At 39.1% G+C, this 24153-nt stretch overlaps 1 protein-coding gene across 3 annotated transcripts in view; it reads right to left on the reverse strand.

The window, feature by feature from the left end:
• Positions 1 to 24153, reverse strand: part of LOC134358809 (metal transporter CNNM4-like) — a 150422-nt gene that overhangs the window by 58134 nt on the left and 68135 nt on the right. For all 3 annotated transcript variants that reach the window (XR_010020955.1, XR_010020957.1, XM_063071316.1), the window contains exons 2-5: positions 20370 to 20513; positions 16627 to 16764; positions 11434 to 11600; positions 9307 to 9406 (exon numbers count right to left, since the gene is read on the reverse strand). Coding sequence is in view for 1 of the 3 variants with exons in the window: in XM_063071316.1 (XP_062927386.1) it covers positions 9307 to 9406; positions 11434 to 11600; positions 16627 to 16764; positions 20370 to 20513 (549 nt within the window). In the remaining 2 variants the exon portion in view is untranslated. The remainder of the gene's footprint in view (positions 1 to 9306; positions 9407 to 11433; positions 11601 to 16626; positions 16765 to 20369; positions 20514 to 24153) is intronic.

The following is a 24153-nucleotide window of genomic DNA, read 5'->3' on the forward strand; positions in this document are numbered from 1 at the left end:
ACTGGAGAGACCTTTGTACTGGAGTGGGGCAACAAAGCCTGCACAGTTTCCTGCAGAATACTGTTGATTAGCTCCATTTCTGTAGGAGTCTTGATGAAGATGAGGTTACAGGAGATATTGAAGAGAGTTGGAGCAATGACACAGATGTGCTTGACAAAGCTTGCACTGGCCTTGGCTCTGCAGTGAACTCACTGATAAGAACCAAAGTTCACTTCAAAGTAAATATATTATCAAGTACACTATATACTACTCTAAGATTAATTTTTTTTGCAGGCATTCGCAATAAGTATAAAGAAAGACAATAGAATCACTAAAAACTGCACACAACAAGATGGACAAACAGCATGGCTCACAGGTAATACTTTAGCGAATATAAAATGGAGGTGACTTTCTGAGGGTAGCCAAATTTCAGTCGGATTTTTATAATCTCTCTTGGATGACAGACTCAGACTTTTAAAAGCCCTGGATTGTAAACACATGAACAAAGGTTTACCGAATGTTTCTTGTAAAAATCGAGTGCCCTAAAATAAAATGGATTGCACATTATACATACCATGCGCCATCAGCTCCTCTGATCAATGCAGAGACAAATAACATTTAGAGAGTATGGAATATAGTTCTGTCGTGATGAGAGGTTATGTTTCTAATTTTCTCCTGAAGACGTTATCTGCTTCCCACATTCTGGTATGCTGCCCAGGTTGTCATTATTCATGTGTAAGGCTTGAAAATGAGCTTCAGCAGGCCACTAGGCTTTGGTAGACATCACAGTTGAGATCATTCCAGTCCTCATATGATACACAGCAGAAAACCTAACTGATTTAGCTTTCCTATCCCAGAGAACTGATCAAATCAAGTCAGGCCCTGGATATGATCAACCAACACTCCATAATCTGGGTATCAGATCTAGAGCTTTCTTCACACTCACTGGCTCGGTAATTTTCTGGAAAAATTCAGAAGTATCAAGGAAGTTTTCAATTCATTTTAATTGTATGCTGTTTAATTATAAAGTGCAGCAGTTGATTTATGACATGAAAAATAAAATGCCGTACATTCTCAACAAATAGCATATACAGTACAGAGAAATAGAGATTCAATTACTTTTCATCAGAAATGGGAAAAGTTAGGAGGTTAAAATAAAATGCTTTACATTGTGGGGAATGTGAAGGTAGAATAAAAGGAAAAATCAAGGACAGGTGGTAGATGAGGAGAGGATATGATGCAGACAGCTGAATGAGCTGACATACAGTAGAGAAAAACAAAACTAATGCAAATAGGAGGAGGATGAAATCTGAAGTTAATCAGAAAGAATGGACAGTAGGAAATCTGAGTGCTGGAACAGTGAGACACGGGGCCAAAATAGCTGATTATGTGAAAGTTCTGAATTCAATCCCATCTAGAAGACTTGAGTATGTCAAGACAGACAAAGAGGTGTTCCTTAAGCAGATTTAAGATCAGGTTTAACATTACTGGCACATCGTGAAATTTGGTGCTTTGTGGCAGCCCCAGACTGCAAGACAACAATACATTTATAAATTACAATAAATACACACACACACACACACACACACACAGTGGCATGCAAAAGTTTGGGCAACCCTGGTCAAAATTTCTGTTACTGTGAATAGCTAAGTGAGTAAAAGATGAACTGATTTCCAAAAGGCATAAAGTTAAAGATGACACACTTCTTTAATATTTTAAGCAAGAAAACTTTTTTATTTCCATCTTTTAGTTTCAAAATAACAAAAAAGGAACAGGGCCCGAAGTAAAAGTTTGGGCACCATGCATGGCAGTACTTAGTAACACCCCCTTTGGCAAGTATCACAGCCTGTAAACGCTTTTTGTAGCCAGCTAAGGGTCTTTCAATTCCTGTTTGGAGGATTTTCACCCATTCTTCCTTGCAAAAGGCTTCTAGTTCTGTGAGATTCTTGGGCAGTCTTGTATGCACTGCTCTTTTGAGGTCTATCCACAGATTCTCGATGATGTTTAGGTCGGGGGACTGTGAGGGCCATGGCAAAACCTTCAGCTTGCGCCTCTTGAGGTGGTCCATTGCGGATTTTGAGGTGTGTTTAGGATCATTATCCTGTTGTAGAAGCCATCCTCTTTCATCTTCAGCTTTTTTACAGATGGTGTGATGTTTGCTTCCAGAATTTGCTGGTATTTAACTGAATTCATTCTTCCCTCTACCAGTAAATGTTCCCTGTGCCACTGGCTGCAGCACAAGCCCAAAGCATGATTGATCCACCCCCGTGCTTAACAGTTGGAGAGGGGTTCTTTTCATGAAATTCTGCACCCTTTTTTCTCCAAACATACCTTTGCTCATTGCGGCCAAAAGGTTCTATTTTAACTTCATCAGTCCACAGGACTTGTTTCCAAAACGCATCAGGCTTGTTTAGATGTTCCTTTGAACCTTTTGAATAGAACTTCTTGGCCGCAATGAGCAAAGGTATGTTTGTTGAAGAAAGGGTGCAAAATTTCATGAAAAGAACCCCTCTCTAACTGTTAAGCACGGGGGCAGATCGATCATGCTTTGGGCTTGTGTTGCAGCCAGCGGCACAGGGAACATCTACTGGTGGAGAAAAGAATGAATTTAATTAAATACCAGCAAATCCTGGAAGCAAACATCACACCATCTGTAAAAAAGCCGAAGATGAAAAGAAGATGGCTTCTACAACAGGATAATGATCCTAAACACACCTCAAAATCCACAATGGACTACCTCAAGAGGCGCAAGTTGAAGGTTTTGCCATGGCCCTCACAGTCCCCTGACCTACACATCATTCAGAATCTGTCGATAGATCTCAAAAGAGCAGTGCATACAAGATGGCCCAAGAATCTTACAGAACTAGAAGCTTTTTGCAAGGAAGATTAGGCGAAAATCCCCCAAACAAGAATTGAAAGATTCTTAGCTAGCTACAAAAAGCATTTACAAGCTGTGATACTTGCCAAAGAGGGTGCTACTATGTACTGCCATGCAAGGTGCCCAAACTTTTGCTTCGGGCCCTTTTCCTTTTGTGTTATTTTGAAACTGTAAAAGATGGAAATAAAAAAGTTTTCTTGCTTAAAATATTAAAGCAATGTGTCATCTTTAAATTTAGGGCTTTTGGAAATCAGTTCATCTTTTACTCACTTAACTATTCACAGCAACAGAAATTTTGACCAGGGGTGCCCAAACTTTTGCATGCCACTGCATGCGTGCGTGCGTGCGTGTGTGTGTGTGTGTGCGCGCGCGCGCGCATATATATATATATAAATAAAATAAATTACATAAGTAGTGTAAAGAGAGGGTAAAAAGTACTGAGGTAGTGTTCATGGGTTCCATGTCTATTCAGAAATCTGATGATGGAGGGAAGAAGCTGTACCTGAAACGTTCAGTGCATCTCTTCAGGCTCCTGTATCTCCTCCTTGATGGTAGCAATGAGAAGAGTGCATGTCTTGGGTGATGGAGGTCTGTAACATGGATGCCGCTTTTTTGAGGCATAACCTTTTTGAAAGTGTCCTGGGTGCTGGGGAGGCTAGTGCTCATGATGGATCTGGCAGAGTTTACAACTTCCTGTGGCTTTTACTGATCCTGCGCAGAGGCCCCTCCAGACCAGATGATGATGCAATCAGTTAGAATGCTCTCCACAGTGGATCTGTAGAAATTTGTGAGTGTCCATATGACATACCAATTCTCCTCAAACTCCTAATGAAATATAGCTTCTGTCATGCCTTCCTTGTAATTGCGTCAATATGTTGGGCCCAGGATAGATTCTCAGAGATGATGACACCTAGGAACTTGAAACTGCTCACCCTTTCCACTTCTGATCCCTCAATGAGGAATGATGTGTATTCGTTCAACTTCCCCTTCTTGAAGTCCATCTTAAATTCATTGGTCTTACTGACATAGAGTACAAGGTTGTTGCTGCAACACTACTCAACCAGCTGATCTATCTTGCTCCCGTACGACTCCTTGTCGCCATATGAAATTCTGCCAACAATAGTTGTGTTGTTGGCAAATTTATAGATGGCATTTGAGCTGCACCTAGCCACACAGTCATGGGTGTAGAGTAGAACAGAGCAGTGGGCTAAGATGCATCCTTGAGGTGTGCCAGTGTTGAGTGTCAGTGAGGAGGAGATGTTATTTCCAATCTGCATTGAATATGGTCCCCCAATGAGGAAGTCAAGGATCCAACTGCAAAGGGAGCTATAGAAGTCCAGGTTTTGGAGCTTCACATAGTACTGGGCCATGAATTAGCATCCACTTCCCAAATTGAAGATAACAGATGCAAACATATATGCACATCTACAAAATACCGTTTTATTTATTGGGGGTACAGCATGGAATAGGCCCTTCTGCCCTTCAAGCCGTGCTGAACAGCAACCTCTAATTTAATCCTAGCCTAATCACAGGACAATTTACAACGACCAATTAACCTACGGTACATCTTTGGACTGTGGGAGGAAACCAAAGCACCTGGAGGAAATCCATGCCATCACGAGAACATACAAACTCCTTACAGGCAGTGGCAGGGATGATGGAAATTTTTCAATGCTGCCTTCTGTTCCCAGTTAGTCAATGGAGGAACTTGCTGCAATATGTAGCACCTAGCAGTTGGACAGGTTTTAAGGGGGGTGGGGGGGGGGGAGACATCTCAGCAAGATTTGAGAATTAAAATCTCTCCGCTCTCAATCTCCACAGATCCAAAAACAATAAAAATTATCATTTAGGTGGTACCTCATACAAATCCATAGAATAAAGATATCCTACTCATTTAGTGATCCACAAAATAGTTCTGGCGAATGGTGGGTTTTTTTCCCTAATGCAATTCATCTCTACAGAACTGTTAAACATCTTCAGCATCTGAAGCACACCATACATAATCTGAAAGCATCTCAGAACAGGAAATCATTGTTGGCTTTACATTCTGCACTTCATATACCAACATATCCGTGAAAGGTGACATCTCTAGTCATTGTGCAAAACTGACAGTAAGAACTGACCTCCAGACCTGGAATATCTTAAAATTGCTTAGCAATGCCTTGCTTGTCTACAGAGTGTACTGTTGAAGCATCTAGGAATGCAATTGGAGAATCTAGGCAGTGTGGCTTGCTGGGCTAGAAGGGCCTGTTCCGCACTGTATCTCTAAATAAAAATAATCAGTAATTTGACATGAACTTCATCAGTTTTGCTTCAATTCGTTGAGGAAGTTGTCTTGCAGAATAAGATGGCTTTTTCAATTGTTTTCAGTGCTGAATAACCTCTTTAATTCGATAGAGCTGATGTTATAATCATCAACCATACATTTCATGTTGAAGTTTTTAAAAAATCTTGAATTATGAATTTTGCCCTTTAGTTCACTTCAAAACGTATGCCCCAATATTTATTTCATTTACAATGAGATTAAAAAGTTAATCAGAACTTGTGCATTTTAAAATCTGGTTTACTTCATACTGGAAATTCTTTAATATAATTGGGGACATAGGCTACTTGTTAACACCAGGTTGCCAGAAGTCACAAATTGACTCTAAATCATATTAGATTATTAGTCATGCCATTGGAAAAGTTAACACTGGCACCTGGTAAGGTTATTTGTGAGGAGATTATTATACAACAGGGGAAAGCTAGTATTCCTTTGTCAATCATGTCCAAATTGGGGTCCCATGTGTTCAATAATAATTCACCTATAGCCTTGAGAAAGGAACTCATGAAAAAAATTGTGGATAATAATTAAGTTAAACTTAATACCATAATTCACATTTTTAATCTGTTCTTTCTTCTCCCTCTCTCAATGAATTCAGTCCTTACCAGGAAGAAGACAATGCATCATTGTTGATCTTTGCTTATAAGAAACAACATTGGACATAAGTTAGTAATTGTAGCAATCACTACCCATAGAACAGTACAGCACAGGAACAAATTCTTTAGTCTGTAATATGTGTGCTCCCTATAATGACAAATTAAACAAAATTTGTCTACTTGCATGTCATCCATATCCCTCTATTCCCTGTGCGTTCATGCACCAGTCTAAATACCCCTCAGATGCTACTATCATGCCGGCTTCCACCAAACCTGGCATGCCTTCCAGACACCTACCACTTTGGTAATAAAAAATATCTTGAATACCTCCTTTAAATACTCCCCACCTTAAACCTATACCTTTTAGCATATGGCATTCTTACCATGGGAAAAAGGCTCTCAACTATTTACTCTAGCTATGGCTTCATACATTTATATACTTTGTCAGTAACTCACCTCCAGAGCTCTAAAGAAAAACCAAGTTTGTCCAAGCTCTCCTTAAAGCTAGTACTCTCTAATCCAGGCAGCATCCTGGTGAAATTAGATTACCAAAATTATCAAATACTTACATAACTAGTGGTTCCAGGCTAAAATTAATTATGTTGATTTAAAGGAGACAAAGAAATCATAAAGTAAGAGCAGCATTATCATCTCTCACACAGGTTGTATCAATAAAGGGTGAAAATATTGAGAGCTCAGTGGGAATATGAAGCTGAATAGTCATGTTTGTAACAGAAAGGAGACAAAAGTCACGGCAGATGCTGGAATCTGGAGCAAAATAGTACACTGCTAGGCAAACTCTGCCCTTTCAGAGGAAGTGCCACCATTGCCAAATTATTTTGAGTCACTTGGTGTGTAGGATTACTTTATTTCATGGATTTGTATGAGATACCATCTGAATGAAAATTTCATTTTGTTTGGATCTATGGAGACTGAGAGAAGAAAGAATGTGATTTTTAAAAATCTTGTTGAGGATCTGTTTTCCGTAAGGTGACCATGTGAGAGAATGGCTGAGCGTGTGGACAGGAGGAAAGGGGCTTGTTTTGTTGCTGTTGAACATTGTGGGCCTGCTATGTAGGCGCTGGAATGTGTGACAACACTGGCAGGCTACCCCAACAGATTCTTGGGTATATTGGTTATTAACGCAAACGATACATTTCACTGTGTGTTTCGATGCATGTGATAAATAAATCTGAATCTGAAGGCAGTTTCCCGACTCTCCTGTATAACACCTCACTTCTAACAAATTCATTTTCATAAGCGGTACAGTCTAGAAATTCCAACTGATCTTGAATGTAGAATAATTATAACATGGATGACATCAGCTAACAATTCTTAACTGCTGACAATTTCTATCTGAGGGACACAGGGACTACCACTCCCTCCCCTGTTGGGATGTAGAGGTGTACAGCACAGAAACCAGCCCTTCGGCCCACCACATCTATGCCAACCCTTTTTGCTCACCCTCAATAATGCCACTTGCTGACATTAGGATCGTATCCTTCTATGCCTTGCTGCATTGCTTATTTAAATGCCTGTCTAAACGTCTCTTAAATCTAGTGAATGTATCTGACTCCACGTCCTGCTCTGGCAGTGAGTTCCAGATATTAACCTCTCAGTGTAAAATAAAGATTCCCCTCACATCCTCTAGAAAACTCCTTCCTTACCTTAATCATACTCCCTCTTGTTTTTGATACCCACATCATGAGGAAAAGTTCAAGAACAATTATTACCCTTCAAGAAATGATCAGAAATGAACTGATTCTATGACCTACTGAATCACTTTCAAGTACTCTTTACACCTCATATTCTCAGTATTATTTTTACTTGCAGCTTGTCTTCTTTTGCACCATGGTTGCTAGTCAATCTCTGTGTATTTATGTATAGTTTTTCATAAATTCTACTGTATTTCTTCCCCCCAATAAATGCCTGCAAGAAAATGAATCTAAAGGTAGTATATAGGAATATATACACACTTTGATAACAAACTTACTTTGAATTTTTCACAATCCACCTCACATAACCTTATATACAGTATTTCAATTAGGTCACCTCTCAGCCTCCTTCATTCCAGGAAGAAACAAATCCACCTAAACAATGTCTTCCTATAACTAAAGTCCTCCAACTCAGACCACTTTCTGTCCGGTCTCTTCAACACAATCACATCATTCCTCTAGTAGGGTGATCAGAACTACATACCCTAAAACCCTAATGCTGTTTAACTCGTGTTTTGTTAAATTGCAAAATAGCATCCTAACTTTATGCCCCTAATTCTGTATCGCACAACCCTGGTTCCCAAAGCTTTGACTCCATTTCTAACACCATAGAACAGAGAACAATACAGCACAGGAGTAGGTCCTTCAGCCCATAATGCTGTGCCAAACCAACTAAATTAGTAATCAAGTGGCCAACTAAGCTGATTTCTTCTGCCTACACAATGACCATATCCTTTCATTTGCCTCACATTCATGTGCCTCTTCAAAAGTCTCTTAAAAATCCAAATGTATCTGCCTCTGCCACCATCCCAGTCAGCACATTCTAAGCACTCACCACTGTAAACAATGTTCTCCCTCTCACCTTAAATGATTTCTCTCTGGTATTAGATACTTCATCCCTGGGAAAAAGATACCATCTGAATATTCTATCTATGCCCATCATAATTTTACAAACCTCTATCAGATCTCCTCCTCAGCCTCTGCAGCTCCAGAGAAAACAACCCAAATATTGTATTCTAAATATGACATAAAGCACTAAAATTCAATCTTTCCTGCCTTTTAATAATATGAAATTGATTTTCTATTTGACTAAAACTTTCTTTAAACATTTAATCAAAGGATTTCTGTAATTTCAAATGAAAATTGCCAAATTATTACATAGATTATTTGTTTAAAATGGTTTTTCTTTTCTAATTAATTTGACAATGGGTAGAGTATGGTACATTTTAAATACTACAAATGGCTAAATAATACATGTGCCTACACCACTTATCACAGATAAAATTTATGATATGCAAATGGTACCAACAGTATGCATATTTTACGAAGGCATGTAAAGGTGCATTTGCTTCCAATACCTACAGTTCTGAGTTTCAGGAAAAGCAATATTAATCAATATCTCATTTTTCACCACAGAACAAAAGGCATAGCAAAAGATGATTTAGTATCATGCCAAAAGCAATTCAAAGTAATCCAAGGTCTCCTTCAACTCAAGTGATTGCTAAATGTTAACAGTGTAAACAGCTGATGGAGGCTTCAGGCACCTTCAAACACTGTTCACGTTAGTAATAGCCCCATTATCACCACCACTACCAGAGACAAGTAATATTATTCCAAAGGTAGAAACAAAACTCAGTTTCAAAATATAGGGCTTAAAATAACAAATGTGCCCTTTCTCAATCAGGAGACCAGGAAAGCAACACTAAATAAAGTATGTTAATTGTGGAGGCTTATTTAAAACTGGTTACACTGTCAATTCAATCTTTAACGTAAGTGCTTTAAAATATTATATGTCTATTAAGGAGAATGTTTTACCTGGGGGAAATGCTGTTGTAAGTGTAGGGACTCCATAATATGTGAAAGCTCCATTTTCAAATTTTAAGGCTTCTTTGCTTATTTCAACTTCCACCTTTCCCTACATTGAACAATCATTGCAAAAAGTCACGCATATATGTAAAACACTAAATACAGTAAGCAGTAGATAATTTGTCAGTTCTGACTAGTTCCAACCAATTTATGCAGTGTTTATATTCTATCCACTCTTCCGATCTTAAACCTTCAAAGATGGATTTCACTCTGCTGCTTTTACAGAGAAGTACTTAGCCTCCAGTGACCAGGAGATTTGTGAATCTGTACCTGCTTATCAACTTTAGCTAATCATTTTAAAATCTCCCACATTCCTTTTGTTGATCATACAGACATTTGGAGCCTGGGTCCTTAGTGACTAAATATGTTATTCTACATGCAGTAAGGCTTCCTAATTAAGAACTTTGTGATGTGCCTGATGCATCCATTCAAGTGGCTGGTAAATGAGGCAGAGTTCAATTGAAGGGCAAGTTTGCTTGACAAAATGTCACCACTTTTATTCTCTTATGTTCTTACCTGAAAGTAAATAGAAAGTTCCTCAATGTAAAGAATTTTATTTGAAGTATGAAAGTTGGGAGTTCATGATGCGCTTGCTGGTGAAGCTGTACTTAGGAGTACTGGGCTTGGTTGTGGAAAGCTTGAGGAAAGATGCTATTAAACTGAAAAAGTGCAGAGAGGGTTTACAAGGCTGTTGCCATGACCTGAGGGACTGTACTACAGGAAGAGGTTGGACAGGCTAATACTTTATTCCTTGGAGCAGAGAAGACTGAAGGGCGATGTTATAGAGGTGTTTAAAATCACGATGGTCATGGCTTGAATAGTTTGCCTTTTCTCCAAGGATGGCAAAAAAAGAACTTAAGGGCATAGGTATAAGATGAGGGGAAGAGATTTAATAAGAATTTCGGACAATTTTTTTTAAAACACAAAGGGTGGTATCTATGTGGAATGAGTTGCCAGAGTAAGTGCATTTCCATTAACAACTTTAAAAAGACAGTTGGACAGGTACAGAGACTGGAAAAGTTTTGAAGGTTATGGGCTAAATGCTGTCAAATCTTAGATGGGGCATTTTGGAAGGGCCATTTCCATATTATGTAACTGTGAACAATTTTTGATTTATAAACAGCACTGTGAGCTCTGCATTTGCCCTGTTCTATCAGATTTGTTTCAATGAATATGTGTAAATGCACTCTATAAATAATGAAGTGGATAACATTGACACTTAACCATGAATGATCTGGGCATTATCATTCCACTCCGCAAATAAAGTAAGCCAAGAGCTTTCCCAATGATTGGTTTACTAAAAGTATCATTCATTGTGGTAACAATTCACATATGTCCCGGTTTGTGCTGAATGAACTGTTCAAATTCAAGCAATAAATCATTGCTAGTTCAGTAACCAGCTTGAAGAGCTAAGCAGACTGCATATAGTTGATGGCTCTGCAACATTCACAGCTCAGCATGGACACAACAGAAGATTATCTGACATGTTATAAAAATCAAACAAACTTGTATCAGATCAGTTCTGATACCCTATGGCTACCAACAACCATGAACCCATACACCAAAGCGAAAAGTGGGGAAGAATGTATTTAAACTTCTCTATTTATTACTAGGAAGCTGGAATGGCACTGCATCTCAAATTGCAGTTAGGGCTAAATTCTAGTGTGTTTAAAAATCAAAAGATGATCACAGCATAGAAACAGGTCCTTTTGCCCAACTGGTCCATGTAGTGCTGGAATGGCACTATATACTATAATGCAATTAGGGCTACAATTGCCAAATCAGACTGATATCCTGGCAATTTTGGCCAGTTTTCTTCAAAACCCAATGACATTCTTGACTGACAATAGACAGTTAACTTCTCTAGAAAATTATCATTGTCAGTTGAAAGACAAAATCTCTAATAGTTCACACCCTGCTCAACAGAACATGCTAGGCAGATCTTTTTTTTGACAGAAGTTTCCATTTCTATCTAGCTTTCAAGGATTCATTCAGCATATGAAACACACTGCTATGCATTTGTGTTCCACAGAACTCAGAACTATGTTGAGGTGAGGGATTCAGGTAAGAACGTACCTGCAGGATAAGTATAAAGTAGTCAACAGGTTTATTCCGCTGATAGAGATACTGGTCAGATGATTTGTTTTTCTTGTCATACTTTAATTCGCGGATGACATTAGGATGTTTGAGGAGTTTTAGCAGAACCTTTTCTGATACATGTGAACTTTTGAAAGGTTCCACCTCTATCCAAATGAGAAGAAAACAGTTAGAAATTTAACGCGTGCCTTTGATATTATGATATGATCATGCCACCTGCTTCTAAGAAAAAAAATCTGGTTAATTTCATATAACTCTTCCAAGTTCATAGCACTTCTTTTTCAGCATACTGTATAATTCTAATATGAATCATCACGTTATCTGTCACGTCGTACTTATAGTGCATAGGACTAGGCCATTGACCCCAAGTCTACACCGACTAGTGAACACCCATACACATTTATCTCATCTCCCAGCACTTGGCCTGAGGCCTTCTATGCCTAGATGATTCAAATGCTTACTTAGACACTTCTTAAATGCTAACAGTGATTCTGCTTTCATTCTTTCCGGCAGTATTTTCCAGGTACTCTTCGGGTGAAAAAGGTCCCCTTCAGATCCTTTCTGAAAATTATCCCTTATCCTAAATCTATCTCCTTTATTTAGTAAACCTCTGATGAGAAGAAAGGTTTCCTGCAATTGACATGTCTATATTCCTCAAGTTCATGTGTGTCAAAATCATGACCCCTCTTAACCCCCTCTGCTTCAGGGAAAACAAGAGGTACTCTCTCCAGTCTCTCTTCAAACGGAAACACTCCATCCCAGGCAACATTCTGGTCAGTCTCCTCTAGCACCATATCTAACACTACCACATCCTTCCTGTGGAACGGTGACCACAAACAGAATGCAAAACTCTAGCAAAGGTCTGACCTATGTTTTGTACGGCTGCAGCATAATCTCCCTGCTCTTGTATTTAATGCCCTGGCCAACAGAGGCCAGCATCCCATATGCTTTCTTAATGACATGATCTACCCTCCACAGCCATTTTTAAGCAGCTTTGAAATTTTGAATTTCTTTAGAATGAAAAACATCTCATCCCGTTTTATTTCTATTTACTAATTTGCATATTCAAGTTCTGTGAACAAATTATCAGGGGGAGCCTGCATTTTCTTTCTTGAAAATAAGTAGAACAATTAATGAGTTAAATCACAATAAATAAAATCAAAAACCTGCAGATGCTGGAAATCTGAAATTTAAAAAAAATGAAAATGCTGCAAATACTCGGTAGGTTGGACAACCTCTATGAAGAGAAAACAGTGTATTTTTTTCAGAGCTAGGTTAAAATAGAAAACAAGCATATTTTCTGGTGCAGACTAGGGAGAAGTGTGCTTCATTGGGACCTATTTACATTTGCTCCAGAAAACAAATATAATTAGCAAGGCATAACCATTCTCTCTGAGCTGGCACCAACTCTACTTGTGTACTCAGCCTCAACTTGGTCTCATTCCCTTTGTTCTCTTTAAATCTCCATCTTTTCTGCAACTTCATAGTAATTGCTTGCTAACTTCTCCTCCCAACAAAAGCTCACTGATCTGACAGAAGGGATTCATTTAATGAGGTGTTATTAGTTGGATGAGTTCGGTACATTTTCGGCTGAAGGGCCCTGTCCTCTACTGTTCAAATTCTACGAAGCATTTGTCTTTCCAAGGGCACTGCCATTTGTGCTATTTCCAGGTTTCTGACTTGCAACACTGATTTAAGAGGCAGATTTTTAAACTACAGCATTGTTTCAAAACTATAATGATTTGATTCAAGTAGACCAAACAACTGAAAAGCAACCAGAAAAGAAAAGCAGCGACAATACACAATGGAAGAAACAGAACGAGAATAATTGGTAATAGGTCTATTGTCAAATGTACTGAGCTACAAGTGATGACAAGGACTGTACAACTCTTGTTCTAATTATTCACTTTCAAGGACTCTACAATTAATGTTCCCAGTATTATTTGTTTGTTTATTTAATTTTATTTGAACAATTTGATTTCTTTTGCACATTGGACGTGTGTCAATCTTATGGATCGTTTTTCATAAATTCTTTTGTATTTTGTTATTTTCCTGTAAATGCTTGCAAGAAAATGAGCTAGCATATGGTGACATTTATGTATTTTGATAAAAATTTACTTTGACTTTGAAAATATACTGTTGAAAAGCTGTTTTGCATGCTGTCCAGATAGACTCCATCCATACTTAAATACACTGAGGTGGTACAGATGGAAAAGCAATTAACAGAGAGTAGAATTACTGTTGTTACAGAGAAGGTGCAATGTGGGTAGATGATAAGGTACAAGGGTCACGATGAAGGAGACTAAAAGATCAAGAGCTCATCTTCAGCCTACAAGAGGTCCATTCAAGAGCCTTATAACAGTGGGGTAGCAGCTCTCGAGCCTGGTGGTTCATGGCTTCAAGTTTTGTATCTTCTCCCCAAAGGAAGGCAGAGAATAAACAATGGCTGGGGTGGGCAGGGTCTTTGATAATGTGTGCTTTCAAGTTCATTTAATTGTCATTCAATCATACATGAATAACCATGATACAGGCCAATAAAACAGTGTTACTCCGGAGCCAAGGTGCAAATCACCAAACTAACAGTACACACTGCACAAGGCACATACAGCACATAATCAGATGGCAAGCACATATAAGATAGCAGTAAAATATAGTCGCACAGAAACAAAAACATAATTCAAGACCCTGAGTCCATGAATGTTGCAGAAATCTGCAATTGACCACAATATACAGATTATCTTCTCCCAAGCAAACACTTGGGTGGGGGAGGGGGAGCACTGACTCCAAATTGGATGCTGCGACAAAATCACCTCCGGTGGAGCACACCAACTCTTGACGCCTCTCTCTTGGGCAGCTGTAATCAGGTGACACCGTGGCTTGAGGCCTAGTCTGCACTATGACCGAGGCCATGTAGCTTTCCCGCTGTCCACCATTCCACATTAACAATGTCCAGCAGGGTGTTATGATCACAAGAAAAGTGACTAAGCTGGTCACTCGCTGTTAGACTGCACACCTACTTCACGCGCCGACTTCTTTGACACCTCTCTGACGCAGGCTGCAGCATGATCTGCACCAAGTCCATCTGCTTTAGCTTCTCCGCCAACAAGTAACTCACTGGTAGGGTAAACCTGAAGTACTTTCAGTTCTTAATGTCCAGCAGTGTCTTGCGATCGTAAAAAAAAATGTTTAAAAAGGACAATAACACCATTGATTGACTCTGTAGAAGGCCGCTGTTATCGACTGCACCGCCATCTTACCGGAAGGCACCAGAAGATATAGCTGCCATCTTTCCCTGAGGCAATAGAAAATGTGGAGGGGAGGCTCTGTGTGTGAGATGGGCTGGGTTATAATCACAACCTTCTATGATTTCTTGTGGTATTGGGCAGAGCAGCTGCCATACCCAACTGTGATGCACCCAGTCCATCTTTAAAAACCAGTGAGGGTCATGCTGAATTTCTTTAGCCTTCTGAGGATGTAGAGGTGCTGGTGTGTTTTATTGCCTGTTCTGGTTGGACAAAGGTATGCTATTGCTGAACTTGATGCTCTCAATCATCTCCATGTTAGCACCACTGAACAGTTCAGATAAGGTCTGACGACCATGGATCTGGATTTAGTTGGCATTGTTACATGTTTTTAAGAAATGTTTCTAAGTATTTCGTATCCATTGAATAATATAAAACACATGAAACGAGATACGTAGCCCATATGGCCCCATAATCCTGCTCTGCTTTTTATGAGAATATGGATTATCTGTTCTTTGGCTTGGTCCTGTCCAATATCATACAGTCTAAAATATCTATCTTGGCCTGGAACATATTTAAAAATCTCCCAAAAAGACTATTCCAAAAGATTCACAACAATCCAAGAAGGAATTCTTCATCATCCCAACCTTATTTAAAAACTGAGCCCTAACTCTACTCCATTCAAAAATTCTCAGTCACAATTCCGCCAAGTCCTCAAATTCTAATGCTTCAAAATGCTTCTCTCTTTCTTCTACTCAGAGAAGCAGACTGATGTTGATCAACTTTTTCTTAAAAGATACTTCTCTCAACTCAAGAATCTACCAAGTGAATGTTCAATGTGCTGTACCTAATGACATAATTCCTTAAACAAGGCAACCAAATATGTATTGTACATTTCACTGTGCGTCACATTTCATTGCAGTATGGAGACACAACAAAATTTTGCACCCCAAACCTTTTAATATTGGAGAACATTCATTTTGTCTTCTGCGCACAAACTTAGTATTCCTTGCAAAATGACACCCAGTTCTCTGTGTACACCAGCATTTCTAATAATTTAAATAGCACTAATTTTTTCTAATCCTCCTGCAATTTCTCATTACATGCTTACTTATTTTATTCATTCATTTCAAGCATCAATGTTCCTTAGAAGACACCCAATGGAACTTGCCAGCTTGCTAACTTGAAAGTAACCAATTAACACCAACACAGCCTGGCAAGCAATTTTCTATCATTGTCAAGACTTATTCCTAATCAATGAGCCCTCATATTGCATAATAACCTCAAGTCAGCAAATGTTTGAAAATTATAGAAAACTGAAGGTGACAAGATTAACACAAGTGGCATGAAAATCTTAAAGGTAATGTTTCTACATAACTACATCTCACTTCTAATGTGAATAACTTTTCTGTTCATCTGAAGAACTTGAATGAACTAAGAAAGCAGATGACTGAAAACAAGTAACACTTTGAATTGGATACTAAAGCAGAATCCTCTCTAATCCAACCAGCTGTTCAGAAATTCTTCTTTAGGAGATGCTAATTAACTGTGTTTGAATTTCACATAATTTCAAAGTGCAGAATTTATTTGGCTCTAATTTTAAGCATGGACAGCATACAATCTCGAAGCTAGGAAAACCTTCCTAACATAAATACTTAAGTCAGGTGCCAGAGAAAGAATTGACGTTTCTGATGGACAACTTTGTAAATTCTACTTCTATGACTATTGATACTACCTGACTTGCTGAATACTATTAGCAGTTTCTTTTCTATTTCAGACATCCAGCATTTGATATTTATTTCTGGATACATCTATAATAATTCATTCTGCATACTGTTCAAATCTAATTTAACATAGATGAAGAAACCGCTAAGGAAATTCTGAACATTTGTAGTAGCAGAAATCTTTATTGTCAGAAAATCATCTGTACCTGTTGCTAAAAATCGGTGAGTTGCAAATAAAAGCTGAGGGGAAATCTTAGTCCTTGGATCCACCTCGGAGTCTTTGAACAGGGAGAAGTCATGCCGCTTTTGCTCTCTGTACGCTATTTTCTTTGTCCTGTTGTCAGCTGCAATTGGAAAGTAAAGAAATTTCATTTACGTGCAGAAGGAATTTATCACTTCAATCAAATTTAAGCTCCTGCATTCTTTACTCACTTCTTGCTTTTGAAAAGGCTTGATACTATAATTCTTCAATTAACATGTATTCCTAATGTTTCATTAAAAAGAGAATGTTCTTGAGTATGGAATTAGGCTGCCTTGTGCTGAATTATCCAGATTTAACACCGTCATAAATTCCCCAGTCATAACAGTGACATTCAAGTTAAGTTTCAGTCACATTTAGAGTAATTACTATGAACACTACCAGTGACACTTAAAACTACAGTCATAGAATTGACTTTGGTGTTAGAAATCTACTGGTGTGCTTGAGGTGAGCTAGTTTTCAGTTCTAATGAACTGAAAGACTCCTTAGCTATCATTAGTCATCAGCATGCTTACATTATAATTTCCAATTCAATTTTCCTCTGCACTATTTCCAAATTATTATAACACTTTTCTAACTCATTGACCTTTTTTCAAGTTGTTAAACCATAACACTGTTCCATTCAGTATTAAACTTTCACTCTTTTTAAGACATCAGACAATTTGGATTTTATTTCAGATGGGATGATATTTACCCCATTTACCCACAGTTGTTAAAATGAAACGTCACATGAAACTACTTAATTTGCAGAGTTGCATTGTTCTTTATTTGATAAGAGGAAAATTTGTGTGGAATTAGAAATAGTTTCCAACTGCTGTATGCTATGTAGCTTAAGGAGGTTGCATATTGTAAATATCACATATAGAAAGGAAAACATCAAGCAAAGGAGCAACAGACAACATGATATCCTCTGATGACAGACCATGAAACTAGGCAACATTTCCAAACCAAAACAGTGTCCAACCAAAATAGCACGCGAGTAGTGAGAAGAAGTCAAAAGCACCATCTGGAAACAAGAATGCATGGATGCTGCATATTCAAGTGCTTGTCAAGGTCACGGGATGAAGTTTAAATAACTTAAGACCACCAGCAGACGGTAGAGGAGAATGTTGGCCAATTGATCATTCCAGAAATTTTGACAGGGAAAGTTTAGTGGCAAGCAGAGTTTCAAATGCACTTGAAAGGAAGTTGACAGTAGGCACTCTTTTAGTTCAATATTTCCTTTGAAATATTTTGCATTGTAATAAATTTTAGTAATGAAGCATATTAGCTTAAAGGAAGATCATATTTATTGATAGCAAATACCTAAATAAAATTTTTATTGCTTAAATATATACCACAATTGTGATGCTGAAAGTTAAATAATGGATTTATCTGTACATTCCATCACAAAATACAATTTCATATGCATTCTGTAAAAATATTTATGTGGCCTACAGAGTGATCTATGCTGGCTACACTAAATCCATGGTCACAGTTGGCCAATGGATATTTTAAGGAAATGTTGCTCATGGCACCACTGCAAACAGTAATCGGCTTCCTTTTCACAGCTGCGTTGGATCTAATAAGAATTCAGAAGCTCCTATATGATCCACATACCTCCAATGTGAGAAGACATTGTCTCCTCCAAATCTTTTCCTTCTACAGTCAGCAGACTTGATAAAAGGTAGCTCTGAAGATGATGAGCTGGACCGCAGCGTAGCAGTGGAACCTGAAGAAAATATGGTTGTGGAAGAGGATGATGATGAAGATTCTGAATCAATATACTCAAAAACATCCATTAGAGAAGTGTCACGTGTTCAGCACTACATGGCCCAAATACATCCAAGTAGGGCCAGGATATAAGCAGCAGCTAAGAAGGCAAGGCAGTAGAGAGCTAAGAGTTTCTGGAATCCTGAAAAATGATAGCCAGAGTCACTTGCATATTCAGAAGAACACATGGGAATTCTGAAGTTGAAATTCAAAGATAAGCCTGGATCAATTAAGCAGCGGAGTACATGGATTCTCATCAGACTTGCTGCTGTCATTTAGGGCGTGGAATCTGCATTGCTGTTTAACATGCTGTTTGCAACTTCAAACATCTCTATATGCTGCTCCAGAAAAGTTTGGCCTCCTTTATTCCTGCTATACATTGGGAAGTCTTCAAATTCAAAAAATGAAGGTAAAAAAAAAATCAAAATTCCAACAAGACCATCAGATCTGAAGAATGATTCAAATGCTGATTGCCATCAGTAAAATACATCGCTTGGAAGTCTGAGCAGGAACTAACTTAATTGTACTCAGACGTTTAAAGATGTTCTGGAGCATTCTTAAACTTCCTACTCTGTTCTCTTTCTCCATCTAAGTGAATGGGAAAAGATTTACACTGTAGGTTTACACCTAACTCTTAAATATTTTTATGCATTGCAGAGAAGGCTCAATGCGGTTTTATGAGAGCATATATACTTAGCAAACTAGTGTTGAAATAACCCAAGGTTGATAAACAAATGTACTAATGATTGAGTGCTAAAGGTGTCAGTTCAACTAAGCATGATGACTGTACCACCTAATGTACTATAATCTGGCTGTTAAAAATACTTGTGCTGTATATATAGTTGATAGGTCAAAAATACTCCTCTCCCTGTACTTCACTAATTCCTGTAACTCTGCTTAACTCTCAATATTTGGTGAAATAAAAGAGGTGCACTACAAAAACTCATGCCAAGGAAGCATCTATGCTCTGTCAACAATGGTGCAACTGTGGGCAGGTTCAATTTACTGTAAACACAAGAGATTCTGCAGATGCTGGAAATTCAGAGTAACACACACAAAATACTGGAGGAACTCAGTAGGTCAGGCAGCATCTATGGAGGAACTCGGCAGGTCAAGCAGCATTTACAGAGGAACCCGGCAGGTCAGGCAGCATCTACGGAAGAACTTGGCAGGTCAGGCAGCATCTACGGAAGAACTTGGCAGGTCAGGCAGCATCTACAGAGGAACTCGGCAGGTCAGGCAGCATCTATAAAGGAACGCAGTCAGTCATGCAGCATTAACAGAGGAACTTGGCAGGTCAGGCAGCATCTATAAAGGAACTCAGTCAGTCATGCACCATCTATGGAGGAACTCAGTAGGTCAGGGAGCATCTATGGAGCAACTTGGCAGGTCAGGCAGCACCTATAAAGGAACTCAGTCAGTCATGCAGCATCTATGGAGGAACTCAGTAGGTCAGACAGCATCTGTGGAGGAACTCAGTAGATCAGGCAGCATTCATTGAGGAACTCAGCAGGTCCAGTCCTATTGAAAGGTCTTGGCCCGAAAAGTTGACTCTTTATTCCTCCCCATAGATGCTACCCAACCTACTGAGTTCCTCCAGCATTTTGTGTGTGTTTATTTCACTTAAATGTATAGTTCAATTCACAGTACAACTGCCTAATGAGGTATACTTTATAAATGTCATTCACACTTGTATAAAAATGTAAGAGGTCATGTTGCTGCAATGTTGGGAGCATTATCTTAAAGATGGGTTATTGAGTAGAATGATGAAAAGCATTAGTAAACATCTCTAACTGTTAAATTCATAAAAGGATAGCTGAGAGGAAAGTTGCATGCTGGCAGTGCCTTAGAAGAAAAATGCTGCTGTTTCATTAATCATATTAGTACTATTAAGTTGCTCGCTTTTTCCAGAAGATATTGACAAGAAGCAGTACATACTGTACAAGTCTGTTTCATCCAGGATCTCCGATTTTATTAGTTCTTCAATTACATCTTCCAGCGTGATGATACCCAGCACTTCATAGAAAGGATCACCATCTCCCTCATTGTTGACTTTCTGTACAATTGCCAGATGAGATTTACCTGCGGATAAACAGACACAAAAATGGCTACATCATAACATGGCGTGATAATCGATAACCAATAAATAGGAAAAAGATAGCAGTCGCACAGTTGTAAAAAAAAATCCTTCTGTGGGATTTATGGTATCTGCTACTAATTCATCAGTCATCATCATTATTTCTGCTCCATCTGAATACTGTAGCACGTCCACAATATCCTAAAAAGAGAATGTGAGCGGCCAGAAATAGTGGTACATATTGGTACCAACGACATTGGTAGAAAAAACTAGGAGGTCCTGAAAACAAAATACAGGGAGTTAGGAAGGAAGCTGAGAAGCAGGACCTCAAGGGTTGTAATCTCGGGATTGCTGCTTGTGCCACGCAACAGAGAGGATAGGAATAGAATGATGTGGTGGATAAATCAGTGGCTGAAGAATTGGAGCGGGGGCAGGGATTCAGATTTCTGGATCATTGGGACCTCTTCTGGGGCAGGTATGACCTGTACAAAAGAGACAGGTTGCACTTGAATCCGAGGAGGACTGATATCCAGGTTTGCTAGAGCTGTTGGGAGTGGTTTAAACTGATATGGGAGGGTGCTGGGAACCAGTATGATAGAGCTGAGGATGAGCCAGCAGGTTTACATGTAGATGATGTATTATGTAGTATGAATGTAAGGAAGAACAAGGCAGTGATTGGGTACAACTGCAGACAGAGCACAGAGTTGAGATGTACCACATAAGCAAAATTCATAAGGGTGAAGAACGCAGGACTGAAGGTGCTGTATTTAAACACACGTAGCATTTGGAATAAGGTGGACGAACTCATGGCACAATTAGAGATTGTTGGTATGACGTTGTGGGCATCACTGAGTTGTGGCTGAAAGAAGGTCATAGTTGGGAGTTTAACATCGAAGGATATACTTAGTATCGAAAGGACAGACAGGAAAGCATAAGCGGTGGCAAGGCTCTATTGGTAAGAGAGAATTACATCCTTAGAAAAGGGTGACATAGGGTCAGAGAATGTCAAATCTTTGTGGGTGGAGTTAAGAAACTGCAAGGATGGAAAAACCACTATGGGAATCATATATAGGCCTCTAAATAGTAGCCAAGATGTGGGGTTGAAATTGCAAAGGGAGCTGGAAAGGGCGTGTAATAAGGGTAATGTCACAATTCTGATAGGGGACTTCAATATGCAAGGGGATTGGGAAAATCAGGTTGGTATCAGATCGCGAGAGGGAATTTGTTGAATCCCAATGAGATGGCTTTTTAGAGCAGCTTGTGGTCAAGCCTACTAGGGGAAAGCCCACCTTAAGTTGGGTGTTGTGTGATAACCCAGATTTTGTTAAGTCAGCTTAATGTAAAGGAACCCTTAGGAGGCAGTGATCATAATATGATTGAATTCCAACTGCAATTTGAGAGGGAGAAGCACAACTCACATGTATCAGTATTACAATGGAATAAAGGGAATTACAGAAGCATGAGAGAGGAGCTTGCTCAGGTGGATTGGAGGGGGATACTCGTGGGGATGACGGCAGAGCAGAGGTGGCTGAACTTTCTGGGAATAGTTCACAAGGTGCAGGATAGATATGTCCCACAGAAGAAGTTGTTCTCAAATGGCAGGATTAGGCAACCGTGGCTGACTAGGGAAGTTAAGGACTGCATTAAAGCCAATGAAAGGGCATATAAGGTAACAAAAGTGAGTGGGAAGTTGGATGATTGGAAAGCTTTTAAAATCCAACAATAGGCAACTGAAAAGCCATAAGGGAAAAGATGAAATATGAGGGCAAGCTACTAAATTTTTTTTCAGTTATATAAAGAATAAAAGGGAGGTGAGAGTTGATATTGGATCACCGGAAAATGATACTGGTGAGGTAGTAATGGGGGACAAAGAAATAGTAGGTGAACTTAGAAAGTACTTTGCTTCTGTCTTTACTGTTGAAGACACTAGCTGTACGTCAGAGACTCGTGACTGTCAGGGAGCAGGAATGAGTGCCATTGCTATTACAAAGGAAAAAGTGCTAGGCAAACTGAAAGATCTTAAGGTGGATAAGTCACCTGGACCAGATGGGCTACATACCAGAGTCCTGAAAGAGGTTGCTGAAGAGATAACGGATGCATTGGTCATGATCTTTTAAGAATCACTTGATTCTGGCATGGTCCTGGGGGACTGGAAAATTGTAAATGTCACCTCACTCTTTAAGAAGGGAGGAAATTATAGGCCAGTTAGCCTAACTTCAGTGGTTGGGAAAGTGTTGGAGTCTATTATTAAGGGCGGATAAGGTTTTGGAGTACTTGGAGACTAAGTCAAAATCAGCATGGTTTCTATCCAGGGAAATCTTGTCTGACAAATCTATTTGAATTCACGAGGAAGTAACAAGCAGGGTGGACGAACAAGAGGCAATGGATGTCATTTACTTAAGATTTTCAGAAGGCATTTGATAAGGTAACTCACATGAGGCTGCTTAACAAGATAAAATCAGGAACTGTTACAGGAACTATACTGGCAAGGATAGGGGAATAGCTGACAGGCAGGAGGCAGCGAGTGGGAATAAAGGGGGCCTTTTACAGTTGGCTGCCAGTGACTAGTGGTGTTCTTCAGGGGTCAGTATTGGGACCACTACTTTTCACATTGTTTGTCAATGATTTAGATCGTGGAATTGATGGTTTTCTAGCAAAGTGTGCGGATGATACAAAGATAGGTGGCAGGGTAGGTAGTGCTGAGGATGCACTGTGATTGTAGCAGAATGCAGACACATTGGAAGAATGGATAAAAATGCAGCAGATGGAATACAGTGTTGGGAAATGTATGATAATGCATTTTGGTAAAAGGAACAATAGTGCAGACTATTATCTAAATGGGGAGAAAATTCAAACATCAGAGATGCAAAGGGACTTAAGAATCCTTATGCAAGACTCCCAGAAGGTTAATTCACAGGGTTGAGTCGGTGGTAAAGAAGGCAAATGTAATGTTGGCATTTATCTCAAGGGGAATAGAATATATAAACAAGGAGATAATGCTAAAGCTTTATAAGACACTCATCAGGCTGTACCTGGAGTACTGTCAACAATTTTGGGCCCCTTATCTCAGAAAAGATGTACTGTCATTGGAGAGTCCAGAGGAGGTACACGAGGATGATTCCAGGAATGAAGGGGTTAACACATGAGGAGCGTTTGGCAGCTTTGGGCCTGTACTCACTGGAATTTAGAAGAATGCGTGGAGATCTCATTGAACTTACTGAATGTTAAAAGGACGAGATAAAGAGGATGTGGAAAGGATGTTTCCTCAGGTGGGGATATCCAGAACTAGAGGCACAGCCTCAGAATTGAGGGGTGACCTTTTAGAACAGAAAAAAGGAGGAATATTTTTAGCCAAAGAGCGGTGGATTTGTGGAATGCTCTGTGGTGGAGGCCAAGTCTGTGGGTATATTTAAAGCAGAAGCTGATAGATTCCCAGTTGGTTGGGGCATCAACAGATTTGATGAGAGGCCGGGTATACAGTGGCATACAAAAGTTTGGGCACCCCTGGTCAAAATTTCTGTTACTGTGAGCAGCTAAGCGAGTAAAAGATGAACTGTTTGCCAAAAGGCATGAAGTTAAAGATGACACATTTCTTCAATATTTTAAGCAAGAAAACTTTTTTATTTCCATCTTTTACAGTTTCAA

The sequence above is a fragment of the Mobula hypostoma genome, chromosome 19, assembly GCF_963921235.1.
Source record: "Mobula hypostoma chromosome 19, sMobHyp1.1, whole genome shotgun sequence".
Lineage (NCBI taxonomy): Eukaryota > Metazoa > Chordata > Chondrichthyes > Myliobatiformes > Myliobatidae > Mobula > Mobula hypostoma.